The sequence below is a fragment of the Raphanus sativus genome, chromosome 1 (genome assembly GCF_000801105.2).
Source record: "Raphanus sativus cultivar WK10039 chromosome 1, ASM80110v3, whole genome shotgun sequence".
In the NCBI taxonomy this organism is placed as follows: Eukaryota; Viridiplantae; Streptophyta; class Magnoliopsida; order Brassicales; family Brassicaceae; genus Raphanus; species Raphanus sativus.
Window position 1 is genome coordinate 23,779,569 of NC_079511.1, and position 17,678 is coordinate 23,797,246.

Consider the following 17,678-nt stretch of genomic DNA (forward strand, 5'->3'; position numbering starts at 1 on the left):
TCAATATTAATTCTTTTTAAAAATCTAATAAACCAAAAAAATTCTAAATAGTTATTTTATAGTAATTTTCCTTTTAAAACAACTTAAACCAAAAATCAAGATTTTGGATTTTGTCAGTTTTTCAGATTGAAAAACATGAACTTATATATCCATTTACGTTCAGCCTTAGATTAGAAACATAAAAAAATTATGAAAAAAAAAATATGTGTTAGCTTCTATATTTGTGAATTTATGAATCAATTTCTCTATTTATTGAATTTATGTTTATAATTATAATAATTCACATTTAAGTATTTAACTCTACTTTAAGAAAAGAATTAGTTGGGCATGCCAACTGAAAGTGTAAAAATATTAAACACTCATTTTCTAAATTTTGGATTTAAGATAAAATCACAAAAAATATTTAAACTAATACTAATGTTTTTTTTAATTATTCAACAGTTAATTTATCATATTTTGCATAAGCAACTATAAATTAAAACGACATCCTGTTCTAATTTATAATATATAAACGACACGATTGGTAACTTGACAAAGGCCTTATCTTTTCTCCAAACCTCTCACTCGTTTAAGCTCAAAAAACCAATGGCTTCCACACTTCTTGTTCCTCAACTTCTCTCTTCGCCTACGTATCTCAAAAGAACCTATACCTTCAACACTCGTCGAACAGTGAAGTGCTCTTCAAACCCAGAACCAAAAGATCAGTTCCTCGAGCTCACACCTTCACCCGACTCAATCAACACCACGAGCGCCGAGAAGTTCCCCATCGAGAAACGTCGAAGATCCGAGATACGCGACAGGAAACAAAGAGGGATCGAGAAGCCAGAGCCACCGAACTTCGAGATTGGCTGGAAGAGAACGAAAGAGATAAACTTGGAGAAACCAAAAGGGTACGTGATAATGGACTTCTTGGAGAAGTTCGAAGGGTTGATGGCGAGAGAGTTCGGTTCCAAGGAGCTTTTGGCTAAAGCTGGTGAGATAGTCGCGGAGAGAGCTAGAGAAGAAGCTGAGGTTCTGAGAGACGAAGGTGAGGTTGAAGAGAGGATGGTGACTGAGCTTTTTAGGGTTTTGAAGCTGATGGAGATGGATTTGGCTATGGTTAAAGCTTCGGTTAAGGAAGAGACTCTTAGTGAGAGGATTGAACAAGCTAGAGCTAGATGTAGACAAGCTATTCTTGTTGCTAATTCTTTTTAAGACCTACCCAATCTGTAAAAGATCTTAACTTGTTTGGTTTTGTAATAATCACAAAGATTCATACTCTTTCTTGTTCTGTCTGAATGGTTTATAGTTTCTTCATCGGTAAAAGATCTTTAACTTGTTTGGTTCTGTAATAACGAAGGTTCATGCTTTTGTTTTTTGTTTTCTAAGACCATTTGGTTTTCAAACTCAACTCTTCAACTGTCTATAAATTGTTTATAGTTTTCATTTGTAAAAGATTTTAACCTGTTTGGTTCTGTAATAATAAAGATTCATGCTGTGTTTTTTAAGACCATTTGGTTAATGAAAGTTGTAGTTGAGTCAAAAAAAAAGACCATTTGGTTTTCATACTCTTTCTTGTTCTGTCTGAATTGTTTGTTTATAGTTAAGATCTTAACTAGTTCGGTTCTGTAATAAAAAAATATTAATACTTTTGTTTTTATTTAATTAAGAAAAATATACTTCCACAAATTTCATGTTCCAAAAGATATTTTTCTATCAGTTCAATGGTTTGTTGTAGACCACACAATAAAAATGTAAGCTAGTAACCATTCTTTTTTTTTTTGAACAGCAGCTAGTAACCATTCAAAGGCAAAAAAGCTTTCACCTAAGACAATCTACAATGGCGTCTCTTAGATTTTTATACAGCGTAGAGATGTCGCCACCATGTCTGTTATCTCCATGCCCTCTTTCATCGTCTTCTCCGAGATACCATCTTCTTAACAGAACAAACAAGAGAGTGGACTCGTTCAGAAGCTTTAGAACTCTGCGTGTAACTCGTTCATCTTCCTCTACCTTCACTGGAGGACAAACGCAACAGTCGTCATTCAATGACGCTGAGATGAAACTCATTGACGCTTTGATCGGTATTCAAGGCCGTGGCAAATCTGCTTCTCCTGGACAGCTCAATGTATGTGCTAAAAACTTTTCTTTTGCATGTTTCTTGAGTTATGTATTGTTTGAAACATTTATTTCTGTTGTGTAGGATGTGGAATCTGCTGTTAAAGTTCTTGAAGGTTTAGAAGGCATTCCAAATCCTGTATGAATGTTACAACTCTTCTCTGTTTTGTCTTGTTTTGTTTTGTTGTCTTTGCTCACTGTGGTTTTCTTTTAAAATGTTTAGACAGAGTCTGATTTAATCGAAGGTCGTTGGCAGTTAATGTTCACCACAAGACCTGGAACTGCTTCTCCAATCCAGGTCAGCTCTTGTCACACAACTCATCACTACTATTCCATCTTCTTTATTATTTTAATGTAAGAGAGGAAGAACAATGTGGATGATATGTTTCTGTGCAGAGAACATTTACAGGAGTAGATGTGTTCACTGTGTTTCAAGATGTATACTTGAAGACAACAAACGATCCTCGTGTTTCAAACATTGTTAAGTTCTCTGACTTCATTGGAGAGCTGAAAGTTGAGGTCAGCTTCTTCTTCTTCACTTTTAACTCTTTGCATCATTAAAACTCATGAGAATTTAAACTTCTTTGCTTCATGAACAGGCTGTTGCGTCCATCAAAGATGCCAAGAGGGTTCTGTTTCGTTTCGATAGAGCAGCATTCGCATTGAAGTTTCTTCCTTTCAAAGTTCCATATCCAGTTCCTTTTAGACTTCTTGGTGATGAAGCAAAAGGTTGGTTAGATACTACGTACTTGTCGCCTTCAGGAAACCTTAGGATCTCAAGGGGAAACAAGGTAAAAAAAATGAGTTTCTTGCTTCTGATACACAAGACTAAAAGCTTTGTAGTGTATTCATGTAATAAGGTGACATGTCTTTAGCGCAGGGGACAACGTTTGTTCTTCAGAAAGAAACCGTTCCTAGGCAGAAACTGTTAGCTACCATATCTCAAGACAAAGGAGTAGCAGAGGTAATGTGTAATGCATTAAGTATTTGGATTTGATATAGAATCAACGGATCATATTCATATATATAGTGTAACCACAGGCTATAGATGAGTTTCTTGCTTCCAATACTAACTCCAAGGAAGATGATTATGAACTTCTAGAGGGAAACTGGCAAATGATTTGGAGTTCACAGGTGACTACTATGATAACACTTTCCCCTTGTTGACAGAACAAAGGATAAGCGATTTTTTCGGGTTTTGTGGTGCAGATGTATACAGATAGTTGGCTTGAAAATGCAGCAAATGGTCTTATGGGAAGGCAGGTAGGTAACAAACACTTTATTACATGTCTTACATAAAAATATATGTATGCTTGAAGCTTGTTTTGGATGAGGGTTTTGATTTCAGATCATTGAGAAGGATGGAAGAATAAAGTTTGAAGTTAACATCATACCAGCATTTAGATTCTCAATGAAAGGCAAATTCTTGTAAGTTTTCCATGTCACTTCACTACATTTTTGTGTGTGTTCTTGATTGGTTTCATGATGTGCAGGAAATCAGGAGGTAGCACCTATGAGTTGAAGATGGACGATGCAGCAATTATAGGTGGTCCGTTTGGATATCCGATCGAATTGACAAACAATATCAAGCTTCAAGTTCTGTAAGATCTCTTGTTTCTTGTCTTCAGAACATAGTTTATAGTTCTTTAACTGCTAACAAGTTAATACAAACATGATTGTTTACTTTTATCCTTGCAGCTACACAGATGAGAAGATGAGAATAAGTCGTGGGTTTGATAACATTGTCTTTGTGCACATCCGAGAAGTTTAGCTAAGTCTAGAAGATTTTAAATTGTTATAATGCTCCTCCTATATGAATATGCATGTAAAGAAAATAAAAACTGTAAACTGTTCAAGTTAATATTGAATTTTCTGACCAATATAGTTTTTTCAGATTTCAAGAACCAGAAAAATAAGCCATTTGTCAAAAAAAAAGAACCAGAAAAATAAAAACAAGAAACCACATCCACATGAACATGGTGATATAAGTTTCTCTATTACTTGTCTAAACTAAGACAAAATAACATAAACTAGGTGATAATTCGCATTCCGCGCGGAGTGAGTATATTTAAAGATATCATTAATTTGAATTAATAGATATTGATTTTCTACATTGCAGCTATAAAATAGTATATCATGTAAAACTAAAGTTTAGACAAAATCGCGGGTTTTTCATTAACAAATTAATATTGTATTTCTTTTAACCATATATATTTTGTTTTAGTTATCCTAAATGCAGAGAAAGAGAGTCAATAAGAAGTATAAGAATAAGCAAAATTTAATGGAAAATCAATTATAAAGTAAAGATAAAACAAAACATAAGCAAATAATAATAAAATCCTTTAGAATGAAAAAAATCTATAAAAAACAATAAATTCATCTGCGATGAATACGGTTTTCAGATTCTTCATTTGCAATCCTATTATGTCATTAAAAAAAAATTGCCAGAGTTATTAATATATTTTAGTGACTGTTAATATAAATACATTACCTAATTTTGAAATCATCGATTTCTGGTACATCATTGGGATCAAAGAAAATTTTGGAAACCCCAACAACGTTAGTAACATTCTTCAATAGTCTTTTTCTGGAATATAAATAATTTTAGCAAAAGTAACAGAGAATATCATCTACAACATATATATACGCTCCAAAAAAAAAAAATCAAGTCGGCAACGAGATTAAACAATGCCATGACTGCTGTGATTGTTTGAATCTATATGGTAAGGTAGTATTAAGAAAGAGATAAGTGTGAGGAGATGTAGCTATGAGGTTGTTGTATTTATATATGTTAGGTGCCTAGGTCTAGTCAAGTTTCACTCAATTAATAACCGATCGAATGTTTATAATTGTTCGAAATATTGATCATGGCATATATGTTGCAAGGTTATATCAATTATAGGAAACAAACCTACAGAAATGGATTCTCAATTAATCTATGCAAGCAATCAGTGGCAGTCACATGTATATTTGTATATTTGGAAATATGATTCATTACAATTTGAATCACGTTTCCATTTGTTTGTAAAATTAAATGTATACAATCAAAGTCATAATACCTTATTCGGTATTAACTGGTACATAGTAAATATATGAAGATCATGTAAATCAATCTAGGTATTAAGACTTGCGTAAATCTGTCCATATCGAAAATCTTGCGTAATCACGTAGATCAGTCCATATCAAAAATCTTGCGTAATCACTTAAATCTTGCATAATCACGTAAACCAGTCCATATTGAAAATCCATTCTCGGGAAAAAGGTATGTAATAAATGGATAGAATAAATCATTATGCGTTTCTATCATGTGTTGCCTAAATTAGCACCTTTACAATTTTTTTTTGTTTTGGACAAATTAGTGCATCATCTTATTGTAATGATTTTAATTATAGGTTGAAATATATCGACCTACATAATATTAATTATAGGTTGAACTTCTCTTATTCTGAGTTAATATAATGGACCAATACAAAACTCATATACGGCTGTTGTGAACTTTGGATTCTGTAGGTCAATATATTTATTAGAAAATGTGTTATAATGGACTAAAACAAAATTCTTGTTTTTGAATATTAATTTTCGACATGTCAACCATATGGACACCATGTTTATTTTTCATATGTACAATCTAAATATTGTTGAAGCTGCATTCTAAGCGAATATATTACATAAAATATTGGATCATTACACTATCAAATCTCCTGATATATTTAGATTTTGAAATATATTTACAATCTAAATATTTCACTATCAAATTTCCTAATGTTATAAAATTCTTCTAAGGAAACTAATATATTTCTTATGAATATTAGTTTTATAACAAATTGTCCTTAGAATTATTACATAATACTGATAAAAATTAATGGTATGTGTAATAAATAACTTTGTAAGCACTCGTCTAAGAAATATATTGTCCACTTTATAATACCGCATAAATAGTAGACATTGATATGGTAATGACTAATGGTATATTATGTAATAATTCTATTAGGCTAAGAGTTATTTTAAAATAAGTGTGAGAGTGCTTGTGAGGTTGCCACGTAAAAAATGATACTCATGTAAATCATACATCAAGTAAAAATTATTTATTTTGAGTGCTCCTAAAATAATATAAAGGAGATGTAATTTTAAAAAAACTCAGAATACAGCTTTGTTAAAGAAAAGTGGACTTTTCTAACGAGAAGGTATATCTGACAAATTGAAAAAAGAAATCTCATTAACAAGAGAGATTTGCCACTGGCAGCTTCTGGTGTAATTAATTACTCTGTCAAAAACTAGAAACAAGAACAGAACAATAAGGGAAATAAGAAATTGTTAATGATAACATTATTTTTCTGCATATTAGAAACTCGAAAAATTAGCGGCGTCCAGAGGATTTTAGGGGTTACCCCCAAATTTTTTGTTATGATGCTCCTCCTATTTGATACATGTAAATAAGTAAACTGTCTTTATGATATTAAATGAAATTTTATATTTTCTCCGCTTCTGAATAAGTGTCACTTTGACATTTTTCACAAGACTAAAAAATTGACAGACATATATGTAATTTGTTATTAATTATATTTCTCTGACCAATAGTATTTGAGATAAATAAAATTATTTATAAAATGAATGGAGTTTGCAATTAATTTTCAGTTGAAAGTAAATATAATTTATATTGTAATTGTAAAATGACATTTTTGTACATAAAAGCCTAAAATGACACTTATTATGAAACAGAAGGAGTATTAATATAGTTTTATGATTATTTGTATTTTGATATAACAAAAAAATTTAAACGTAGATTTTTTTTAGTGTGAGATTTTTAATAATTTTAATAATTTATAGTCATTGAATTTGTTTTTATAATATAAAATTAAACAAAAATAATAGAAGATTAAATTATTATCAAATATTTATCATTCAAAATCATTAATTGTCATATATATACTTTAATTATATTTGGTATTTTGGCAATTTTTATCTGAAGAAAGAAGGAAAAATATCTTTTGTAGATTATTACTAATTTTATGGCAATTTAATGAGAAACATATAATATGTTCAGATAGACAAATTAATTTCTTTAAATATTATAAAAATTATTTTAGTGAAAGTACATGTCACAGCTCATAAGTTGTAATGTTTTCTCGAATCATATATAAGGAATTAAGACCCCTAAAAAAGAACTTGACTCCTGTTTTGTCTTAGCTCGCAAGTAAAATTAATTTTCTAACAAGCAAAATAAATCTGACAAAAAGAATATCATTCAGAAGGGAACATACCATAAACAACTTCTGGTGTAATTAATTACTCTGGCAAAAAAACTAAGAAAAAACCATAAATGGAAACTGTAACATTCCAAACAAATCACCAACGATACAACAGAGAACCATAATACTGATCTTTTCCCCTCAAATCTCTCCCTTCAAATATATTTTTCTCGTTGCTTCTGTCTCTCTTGTATTTGTTTTGTTTTTTGTGTTTCTTTTTAGCGATGAATAGCCCCAATGAAGCCAAGACCAAAGCCGAGACTTCAGGCTCAAGTGACTATGTCTTGTGTCTAGCAAAACCCATGGAGCAGCCTCATGTGTCCAACACAGCGACAACAACAAGATACAAAGGTGTTGTTCTACAACCGAACGGTAACTGGGGCGCTCAGATATACACTGAGCATCGAAGGATCTGGCTTGGAACTTTCAAATCCGCTGCTGAAGCCGCTGCTTCTTACGATAGCGCATGTATCAAAATCCGAGGTATTGATGCTAACTCCCACCGGAACTTTCCTTGGTGTGAAATCACGACCCATGAACCGGAGTTTCAGGCTAGCTACACAACGGAAGCTGTGTTGAACATGATCAAAGACTGTTCTTACCAACACAAGTTCAGAGAGTATCTCAGAAGAAGATCTCAGATGGTCGACTTCACCAACATCAACATCGTGGCGGCGGCTGCATCGAAACAGAGCCGAGGAGGGAGAGGAGTGCAAGAACCATTCTCTTGCACGCAGCTTTTTAGCAAGGAACTGACACCGAGCGATGTTGGGAAGCTCAACAGGCTTGTGATACCTAAGAAGCATGCGGTGAAGCATCTACCTTTCATAAGCGGCGATCAGAAAGAGAGAGAAGAAGGCGAAATGGGTGGAGCTCTGGATGATGTTGAGGTTGTGTTTTACGATAGGGCGATGAGACAATGGAAGTTTAGGTATTGTTACTGGAGGAGTAGCCAGAGCTTTGTCTTCACAAGAGGATGGAATGGTTTCGTCAGGGAGAAGAGACTCAAGGAGAAAGATGCTATCATCTTTTACCATTGTGATGTCCCGACCAGTGTTAAGACATTACAAGGTCAAAGCAACAGCTTCTTGATGATTGATGTTGACTACTTTACCGACAAGGGTTCCGTGGCTCCCAAGGAAGTAGACAAGATGGTTCATAACACTTCCGAGGAAGAAGAGATGAAAACAGAAACCAAATCAGAGGTAAACACAGGAGGGTTTATGCTGTTCGGTGTTAGGATTCAATAGCTATTTTCATTTTAGTGATTTTTATATTAAGAAAAACTTAACTAGAGTATGGTTTTGATTTGTGTTCAGTAGCTTTCTGATTTACAAACTTGGTGTTTTGATTTTGATATTCGACATTTATTAGATGAATGCCTCTCTTGATCAAACTTAAAAAAGGGTTAAGAGTTGTCAAAACAAAACCTACCATGAATAAAGCCATCCTAAAGAAGACATTAAGTTAAATGTCACAAAACCAAACACCAAAATGAGTTTTCTTTTAGCTCACTACTCTATATACTCCCTACAACGAGACTCTTCTCAAGTGAGTTTCCGCTTACATCTCCTTCGAGTTCCATCGCCCTCAACGTCAGGAGAGTCTTCTACAACAGTGTCTTCTTGTACAATCAAACCTCTGTTTCTAGAGAGTTTTCTTATCGGTGTTGTCTGAGAATCTTGTGGGAAGTCTGAGGGACAAGAAGATGAAGCGACTGCAGTTTCTCTGTGTGGCATTAGCTCTTCCCCCATCGGCACCATTTCAGACATAAGCTGTTACCACAGATACAAAACATCTTCAGGACATAATCTACACCAAACGAGAGTACTAATAACTGAATGAGATTCTATTTTAGTTACCTTCCAGTCTTTGAAATCGAATCTAAACACAAAATGGTTGTAAGTGACTTCCCCTGACGCCACCAGGTTCGCAGCGGGTGCGTTTCTCGGCACTGAAGACACAGATTAGGAGATCTAGATGTTAGTGGAATAAATTGAATATCTCCAAACAAAGACATTAAGATGATGGAAATGCGATCTTACATGCAAAATGTGAGCCATTCTTGTCAACAATGATCTCTACTCGTCCGTCTTTGGACAAGAAAGATAGAGCGAACAAATTCTCGACAGTCTGCGCAAATGATCTTCTGTTGAGCACCAAATTCTCAAGCCCCACGCGCTTCTTTTGCCGTAAGATGTTAAACATTATCGCCATATTCTTGTCTGTATCAGTTTTCTCTTCTGATTGCGTATCGTCTACCTGGTGATTATAATAAATCTCAAATCAGCTCTTCTCCTTCTTATCTAAATTCAAACTACATAACAATCTACAAGTTTCATATAAAAGCATCACATCCTAAAAAGGAACCCCTGCACATCAATCAACAGGTGAGAGATTCCAATTTCTGCACAATTAAAAAAAATGCTAACGGCATATACAAGATTGCAGACCATGCAAACGAATCTAAACCGTCAATGATCAGGCGGACAAATAAAGCACTCAGCATAGATAGGTGTGAGGCGTGGAAAGTTACAGATGTGTCTAAGTTCTACAAGACAAATTGAACAATCATGTATACTAAAACAATCAGTATATACCAATTCTTACCTCATCGGGACGAACGCCTTCACCAGGCTTTGTACGTTTTCTGTAGACTGCCCTTTTCCTCTCCTTCAGTTCAGTGTCCATAGGTCCCAACCTGATCACGAAACAGGCAGAGAAAAAAAAACAGTTCTTTAAAACAGAACATGCTCAAATCTTTAGCAAAGCAAGTCAAATGTGATTCTGAGAACTCACATAGTGGAACAGCCACACGAGACCAAAACAGTAGAACAGACAGCAAGCCCAAGATCATTCCATTTGATAGATACAGAGGCCGCAGTTTCATCAGCATCATCGATCCCTAGAGGAGCCTGACCAAACCCATTGACCAAAGCATTCACAAACTCAGCGGGAGAAACGCCGTTAGCAGACTGAGACTTGACGGATGACAACATTGTGTTTGCTATATCCAGAAACGCCTCTGCATCTGCAATTTGCTCCCTAGGCTTCTGAACTGCAAACCAAACAATAAAAAAAAAACAGTCTTTTCAGCAATACATAACTAACATTGATCAATAGAACATCTCTGACTCATAAAAAAGAGATACCTTTCTGGTGGAGATTCTCAAATTCACTGAAAATTCTGGAGAATTTGTCAGAATCAACACTCGTCATATCATCTTTAGAATCTGCAACAACGAAACGAAAAATTAAACCCTAATTTTCGAAATCAATGAGGAATAGAGAAGCTATCGTATGTGAGTACCGCTGATTTTGTTGATTAGAGCGAGATACTGAGATCTGAGAACCCTCCGATCAGATACTCCCTGTTCATGTTCTTCTTCTTCTTCTCCTCCCTGAGTCGGCTGCGAGGCAATTCGCACGGAGGTTGTAGCTACGCCTTTGTTTTTCTCCCTTTTCACAGACCTAAACCTCTCCGACTCGCCGGCGTCTCTGCTGCCACTGGCTTCTCCGGTGGCTTCCGATTCTCGCTTCACCGTCCTCGTCCTCATGATTGATTGATTCCACAGTCTCCAGAGAGGGAAGGGGAAGCGTTCGAAGAAGAAGAAATAAGCGAAAAACCAAACCCTAACGGCGATTTTCCCGCCGAGCCCAAAGCAAATAACAATGCTTTAGATTCAATTTTATGGGGCCGGATAAAATATCTAAAGCCCAATAAATGTTTAGTGCTAGGCCCATTAAAACCCACGAAGAGCTTTGTATGACAATTGACAAACGCTGTTTCGGTGTTACGTCCCACATCGGAAGACTTAAAGAGTAGTTTAGTATAAGTGTTATAAATGAGGCCTCTTTCTGTTGAAGGCAAATCACGCAGCCATGTGGTGAACACAAAGCGAACTTTTCTTTCGCCTTTTACTAAAGAATACCGTGTGTTCTCCATGCTCAAGTGGCATACGCCTATTTTTGGAGGGTCTTGCTTTCGAGTGAGCCCAGCAATTCTTAGTTCAAATATTTGGTCAGGTTTAACTGTCAATCCTAAACCTGACCGGTTGTAACACGATTCGTTTGATGTTTACCCCCGCGGAGTTAAGTTTCGATTAAAACTGGTTCAATATTTTCTTAACCGGCTTACTGCATGATCGATTCTTGCATATTATAGTTTGGCTAATTATGTTGGAGATAAACTGGTTTTATAATATTTATTTATGAACAATACTTAGGTTCACCCCTGAGGTGAACTTATAAATTCACCTCTTTCCTTATTTCAATTATATTACCATAAATATTAATGTCACATAAATAGATAAATTATAAATTACAAAAGAAGTAAACTTTAAATCATAAACTCTAAATTCGAACTCTAAACCCAAATCTTAGATTTTTAATTTTAAACCAAAACTTAAACCCTAAACCCAAACCTATACCCTAAACCCAAACTATATAAACATAAATCCTAAATCAAAATTTAAATACTAGACCCTAAACTCAAACCATAAACCCTAAACCCAAACTCTAAACCCTAAACCCAAACTCTAAACCCTAAATCCTAAACCTTAAACCCAAAATCTAAACCCTAAACCCAAACTCTAAACCCTAAATCCTAAACTTTAAACCCGAACTCTTTGAAAATTTGGGGTTTATGATTTATAGTTTGGGTTTAAGGTTTAGGATTTAAGGTTTAGAGTTTGGGTTTAGGGTTTAGAGTTTGGGTTTAGGGTTTATGGTTTGAGTTTAGGGTATAGTATTTAAATTTAGATTTAGGATTTAGGGTATATAGTTTGGGTTTAGGGTATAGGTTTGGGTTTAGGGTTTATGATTTGGTTTAAAATTTAAGATCTAAGATTTAGATTTAGGGTTTGAATTTAGAGTTTATGATTTAAAATTTATTTTTTTGTAATTTATAATTTATTTATTTATGTGACATTAATATTTATGGCAATTCAATTGAAATAAGGAAAGAGGTGAATTCATAAGTTCACCTCAGGGGTGAACCTAGGGGTGTCAAAATGAGCTAACTCGCTCAGCTCAGCTCAGCTCATAGTAAGCTCGGCTCTTTCATGAGTTAGCTCAGATCAGCTCATTTATTATATGAGCTTCAATATATAAACTCGTACTCGGATCATCTAGATCATGAGTTAAATGAGCTAACTCGTGATGTAGCACAAAATAATTATAACTATATTAAATTAAACATCGATAAAATTACTTCTATAGTATTATTCAAAATTTAATAAAACTATTAATCATAAATAACTTACCGTGAGTTCTGAGTTACGATAAGCAAAGTGAGAGGAGACGTATGTCAAATTTAAGATCAATGAAATTTGTGAGAAAGATGATATGGTTAACGTGGGTTTATATAGAAGATTTTGATAATTTCTAAACAGGATAGTCTCTTTTTTCTTTATTCGGAAAAAGTATAGATAACTTTTAAAAGTTTTACTCCTATATTACTTATGTATATTTTACATTTTAGTTTTAAAATAAATATGATAAATATAAAAATTATCTTTTTCCATAAGAAATGAACGAGCTCATGAGTCAGCTCATGTTCATTAACGATCGTTCAAATAACTCGTGATCTTTTTTAAACTCGATCATTAAACTCATTTATTAAATGAGCCTAAAATATAGTGATCATACTCATGAAAAAATGAGCTGAGCTGAGCTAACTCATGAGTTGTAACTCATTTTGACACCCCTAGGTGAACCTAAGTATTGTTCTTTATTTATGGGTTACCCATTTTGTTACTATCAGTGTACTTACGGTGTAATATCCTCTATATGACAACTGTGATTGCGTTAAATGTAATGTAATTTTTTTGGTCAGCAATTAAACTTATTTGATAGATAAGTGAATGAACTAAGATGAATAAAAACCATATCTGCTCGCTCTGTCTACCGCTGAAAGATGATGTATGTGACGATGGAGAATGAAACATCAACTCAAACCAGTTACTAATATAGTTGTGGAATTTAAATTCATTTTTCTCTTCGATAAACCTTTGGTTATCAGTTTTGATGTTTGAGATGTTCATCAAGTTTCAATAGAACTCCATTTGTTTTTAAATTCAACTAAAGTGCATATGTTCTATATGATTCTGAGCTTTTGGCTGAAGGTTCATGCTTTGATTTTCCACCACTGAACAACCTTGGTTCTGCTTAATCTTTTATGTCTTACATAGCCAATGGCATGAACTCTGTGATCAACCTCTATATGTTTTCATAAACTTCAATCCTCTAATAAGTCGTTTTTTAATAGGTGAGAACATTGGCTGCACAGCTTCATTGACTTCGTAATTTGGTTGATGCAAAAAATACCATTTTGGTTTGTACGAACCGGTGGCATTCTTTTTTTTTTTTAATTCACATATTGATTTGGTTGTGATAGCATGGTTTTGTTCTATCCATTATTTTGTCTGGATAGCTCTTTGGCTTCTCTGTAATGCCTCTCCTGAATCTCGAGATCATCCGGGGATTACAGGTTTTATCTTTATGTCTTCTCTGTAATGCCTCTCCTGAATTTAGAGATCATCTTTATTGGGACTGCACATACTCCTTCGATCTCTGGTCCTTTGTAGGAAATAGATGCAGAATCAATCCTCTTAGGTGCTGGGAGAGCTCATTAAATCATATGACTACTTTGCCTCCTCCAACAACTGCTCGATCGCTAACTCTTCTCGGATGGAAAGACACCGATCTATTGGGTCTGGAACAAGCGTAATCACCGCCTGCATGAGAACCAGTTTCGATCAGTCGACTTATTATTCTCCATTATAGATCACCAAATCAGGAATAAAATGCAGAGCTTCAGAGATACAAACCCTACTCAATCTTCTGGGATGATACAACTTTGGATTCGCTGAACTGGATCGACGTGACCCCGAATCCCCTCTCCATTGCTCGGCTCACCTCCTTTCTTCATCTTCGCGAATTCTCATTTGATCAGTTGTTGGGTTCAATTGGGGTTCAACTTATGGGCTAACTCACTCTCTTGGGTTTAGAGATTCTACTATATGAGTTACGTTATTGGGTTATGCTCTGTCACTAGAACGTTGGGCTTTTGTAAACATTTTCTTTTTTTTCTGCATTTTATATAAGATAATTCTTGTTTCGGGTCTATGACCACGTGCTAGATCACCACAAATTAAAAGTTGTAAATTTATTTCTCCACGAAATGATAGTTCAAAACTTAATTACCCATAGACCATGATTTTAAATCAGTTTGTTGGTTTTATTCGGCTTACTCTTAACCAAACAAATTAAATTAATTAACCCAAACAAAAACTCAATTTTATATATAATTATTTTAAAAAAAAATTGATCATTTTCTTCACATGTCTCTTTCTTCTCCTTCTTCACAGTTGCTATGGTGGAATTGATGTTCTCTAATGATCAATTTTTTCCTCATAACTCTATTCATCTTTGTTTCAGTTTTCTGGTCAGAACAAAAACAATAAAAGGCAAAGGCCCATGATACATGAATCATTTTGTGCCAATCTTACTACACAATACCGAAGCCTCCACTGCTGCCGTCTAGTAGCCGGTTCCACAATCTCCACTCCACCACCGACGTCTAGTCAAAAAACGCAGTTCCTCTGGTAGAAGCTATGTCGCTGTGAATCATCATCACAAGATGCCTTTTACCATTGTAGATCCGATTATCGTCTTCTTCCTTGTGGTATCCTACTGATTTTCATCTCGTTCTTCTGTTTTTCACCCATTTTTTGTTACAAATCAGATAACTTCAACCATGAGTTATCACTATGCTTACGCACCAGAGGCATTTGATGCTTTTCAGTTAATGAATCCTTGAATTTGAGATGTTAATGGAACAAATGTTGACCATAGCTTCAGCTGGTTTGATTTTTCGTTGTTGAAGAAAAAAATCAAGGTTGGTGGGTAATTAAGTTTCAAATAATAGTTTCGTGGAGAAATAAGATTGCAACTTTCAATTCGTGGTGATTTAGCATGAGGTCATAGTTTGGTGGGGTTCTGATGCTATATGATAGTTATCATGACTTCTCCTTTCTCCTTTGATCAGTTGATGGGTTCAGTTGGGGTTCGGTTTATGGACTAACTCACTATCTTGGATTTAGAGGTTCTACTATATGAATTATTGGGTATATGAATTATTGGGTTGTGCTCGGTCACTAAAACCTTAGATTTTTGTTAACATTTTCTTTATTTTTTCCTGCATTTTATATAAGATAGTTCTTTGGCTTTTTCTTTCTAATCCATGCATTTTAGCCAATTCAAATCGAAGTATTGGAACATTTTCTCATAATTTGAGGCCTCTTCTTGTTTAATAATGTTATATCAAGTGTCCTTTTCTTTGACAATTATCTTACGCCACAAGATTTTAGATTGACTAACAATCTCACATATTGTACCACGAGACATGTTTAGTGACTGAAGTTAATACATCAGTTTTTCGTATCTTCTTAAAATCACGAGACTTGTTTTAAGACGGTGCATGATTTGGATCTTGAAGCCACCAACACTCGTCTCCGATAAGCCATCAAACGGTATAACTCATTTCTCAAGAAATCGTCTTTGTGGAGGATCACAAAGTGACACCAATGCTGATTAAATACATCCGAGAGTTGGATCTTGAAGTTCTCACAGCGAGCTAGTTGATAATATGGTAAAGTTCTGTTACTATAAATACACTACAAAAAATATTAACATTCTTAGCTCACGATTTACGCTATAATAGGTCTTTCATAGCGTTTTACCATCTGCCATGTAATCGGCAGCCATCATAGTTACCCCTTCTATGATAGCATTTTTTAAATGTTACAAAATGTAGAGATACAATAGCAATACTTAAATGATATTGTTATCTTTGACTATAGCACTACTTTCGTGCTATTTATAGATCATTCTACAATAAACCAAAAATAATTATAATTTAAAATTAAATAAATAAAAATGAATCGAAAATTGTTGTATAATTAAAAATAAAATAAATTTTATTTATAAATTAAAATTGGTTTACAAATAAATTCCGGTTTAAAAACCTAACCAGAAATTAAAAAATAAAGTTAAACCACTACAATTTTTGGTTACACTAAACCAAAAAAAAACTAAACCTAAAAAAAAAACGAAGACTCCCTATCCTCTAACTCAGCCGCCTTCAACCACCACCGCGTTCAACTACCTTCACAGCGTCTTCTTCTTCATCCTCTCTGGCCAGCCGAATCTGAGCAAGTTACGGTGATGTCTCTTCTTCTTCTTTGCTTCTTTCCTTCTTTCTCTTTCGTCTTGTTGTGGAGGAGCAGAGTAGGGAAGAGAGGAGAAGACAGCGGAGGGGAAGAGAGGAACAGGACCGAAGATCAGAGACGGATTTGAAGGAGAGGGATGGCGGAGGAGCAGAGACGTATCTGAATGAGAATGACGCCACGGGCTTGCCTCCTCCAGTCACCAAGAGCTTGGTTCGACCTCCACTAGCTTCCTCTGTCATCCACCAAACCCTAAATCGATTTCAATAGACATCAATTAGCCCAATCCAAATAGCTTTATTTAACCCAACACACACAGAGATTCAAAGAAGATGAGTGGTCTTTGCTGTGAAGGAGGGAGACGTCACAGAGTAGAGATGCGTCACGGTGCTTCCTTCACAACAACGACAGAGGCGGGGCTTCCTCCACTACAGCTTCCGTGCGCCTTCCGAGGCTTCACCATCTCCGCTTTCATTGTAGTCAAAGAAGGAAGAAACTGAAAAATAAGGAGAGTCGAGATCAAGTAAGGGAATCCCAACAGAGGCGAGGAAGGAGGAGATAGAAGAAAAAAATGGTTTTTAATCTCTGTGCATTTGTGTCCGTTAGATTAACTTTCATCAGTGGTTGTGATTACACAATGAGTGATCCACAACCTTTAATCTGATTGGCCACATTTTTTTTTCCTAAAATTTGATTGGTCACGTTATATCAACCAATCAGATATTTTGAAATTGTTTCTTTGTATCCATTGTTTTTCTATTCATTTTTGTGTGTGTTTAATGGATAAATATTTATGATAAATTTTCGAAAATAAAAAAAATATATTTTAGGAAAAATCTAAGATTTAGATTTCACAATTTACAAACTTAGATTTAAATTTAAAAGTAAACTTTGTGATTGGTATTAGGTAATAGAAAATAGAGTTAAGAGTTTATAAAAATACAATTTAGAGTTTAAATTTTTAAATTTCGAAATTGAAATTTGGAAAACAGATATAAAATTAAAGTTTAAGATTTTTATTTAAAATAAATTTTGATTATATCACTTTTAAAGAATATATAGAGTTTATGTTTAATTTAGAGTGACATTTGAGAATAAAATT

General features: G+C 34.4%; 4 protein-coding genes, 2 long non-coding RNA genes and 1 other non-coding gene across 7 annotated transcripts; 5 read left to right on the forward strand and 2 right to left on the reverse strand.

Annotated features, from left to right (window-relative positions):
* Positions 1–433: 433 nt before the first annotated feature.
* On the forward strand, positions 434–1,270 carry LOC108852505 (protein CHLORORESPIRATORY REDUCTION 41, chloroplastic). The gene has a single exon (XM_018626015.2). It carries the CDS (start codon positions 586–588, stop codon positions 1,192–1,194), a length of 609 nt encoding a protein of 202 aa, XP_018481517.2. The 5' UTR covers positions 434–585; the 3' UTR covers positions 1,195–1,270.
* Positions 1,271–1,764: 494 nt separating this feature from the next.
* On the forward strand, positions 1,765–3,977 carry LOC108850922 (probable plastid-lipid-associated protein 12, chloroplastic). Its single transcript, XM_018624377.2, has 11 exons — positions 1,765–2,107; positions 2,183–2,236; positions 2,321–2,395; positions 2,494–2,616; positions 2,697–2,888; positions 2,978–3,061; positions 3,139–3,231; positions 3,307–3,360; positions 3,446–3,525; positions 3,591–3,698; positions 3,796–3,977. Exons 1-11 carry the CDS (start codon positions 1,820–1,822, stop codon positions 3,866–3,868), a joined length of 1,224 nt encoding a protein of 407 aa, XP_018479879.2. The 5' UTR covers positions 1,765–1,819; the 3' UTR covers positions 3,869–3,977.
* A 3,415-nt stretch (positions 3,978–7,392) lies between these two features.
* Positions 7,393–8,596, forward strand: LOC108859834 (AP2/ERF and B3 domain-containing transcription factor At1g51120). The gene has a single exon (XM_018633746.2). It carries the CDS (start codon positions 7,571–7,573, stop codon positions 8,594–8,596), a length of 1,026 nt encoding a protein of 341 aa, XP_018489248.2. The 5' UTR covers positions 7,393–7,570.
* A 116-nt stretch (positions 8,597–8,712) lies between these two features.
* On the reverse strand, positions 8,713–11,000 carry LOC108841662 (non-structural maintenance of chromosomes element 4 homolog A). The gene is made up of 7 exons (XM_018614425.2): positions 10,657–11,000; positions 10,499–10,579; positions 10,146–10,404; positions 9,957–10,047; positions 9,392–9,608; positions 9,209–9,300; positions 8,713–9,121 (listed from the first exon to the last, which is right to left on the reverse strand). Exons 1-7 carry the CDS (start codon positions 10,901–10,903, stop codon positions 8,894–8,896), a joined length of 1,215 nt encoding a protein of 404 aa, XP_018469927.1. The 5' UTR covers positions 10,904–11,000; the 3' UTR covers positions 8,713–8,893.
* Positions 11,001–11,223: 223 nt separating this feature from the next.
* Positions 11,224–11,343, forward strand: LOC130497808 (U5 spliceosomal RNA). Its single transcript, XR_008936797.1, has one exon. It is a non-coding gene; the product is annotated as a U5 spliceosomal RNA (small nuclear RNA).
* A 3,348-nt stretch (positions 11,344–14,691) lies between these two features.
* Positions 14,692–17,337, forward strand: LOC130496371 (uncharacterized). The gene is made up of 2 exons (XR_008935474.1): positions 14,692–15,033; positions 15,847–17,337. It is a non-coding gene; the product is annotated as an uncharacterized LOC130496371 (long non-coding RNA).
* LOC108839947 (uncharacterized) lies at positions 16,310–17,186 on the reverse strand. The gene is made up of 2 exons (XR_001947811.2): positions 16,894–17,186; positions 16,310–16,828 (listed from the first exon to the last, which is right to left on the reverse strand). It is a non-coding gene; the product is annotated as an uncharacterized LOC108839947 (long non-coding RNA).
* Positions 17,338–17,678: the final 341 nt, after the last annotated feature.

Coding starts and splice junctions, on each gene's coding strand:
- LOC108859834 (XM_018633746.2), top strand. CDS start 7,571: ATGAATAGCCCCAATGAAGCCAAGACCAAAGCCGAGACTTCAGGCTCA.
- LOC108852505 (XM_018626015.2), top strand. CDS start 586: ATGGCTTCCACACTTCTTGTTCCTCAACTTCTCTCTTCGCCTACGTAT.
- LOC108841662 (XM_018614425.2), bottom strand. CDS start 10,903: ATGAGGACGAGGACGGTGAAGCGAGAATCGGAAGCCACCGGAGAAGCC. Junction 9,609..9,956: donor AAGGCGTTCGTCCCGATGAG/GTAAGAATTGGT, acceptor TATAATCACCAG/GTAGACGATACGCAATCAGA. Junction 9,122..9,208: donor TCGATTTCAAAGACTGGAAG/GTAACTAAAATA, acceptor CTGTGGTAACAG/CTTATGTCTGAAATGGTGCC.
- LOC108850922 (XM_018624377.2), top strand. CDS start 1,820: ATGGCGTCTCTTAGATTTTTATACAGCGTAGAGATGTCGCCACCATGT. Junction 2,237..2,320: donor TAGAAGGCATTCCAAATCCT/GTATGAATGTTA, acceptor TAAAATGTTTAG/ACAGAGTCTGATTTAATCGA. Junction 3,526..3,590: donor TCAATGAAAGGCAAATTCTT/GTAAGTTTTCCA, acceptor CATGATGTGCAG/GAAATCAGGAGGTAGCACCT.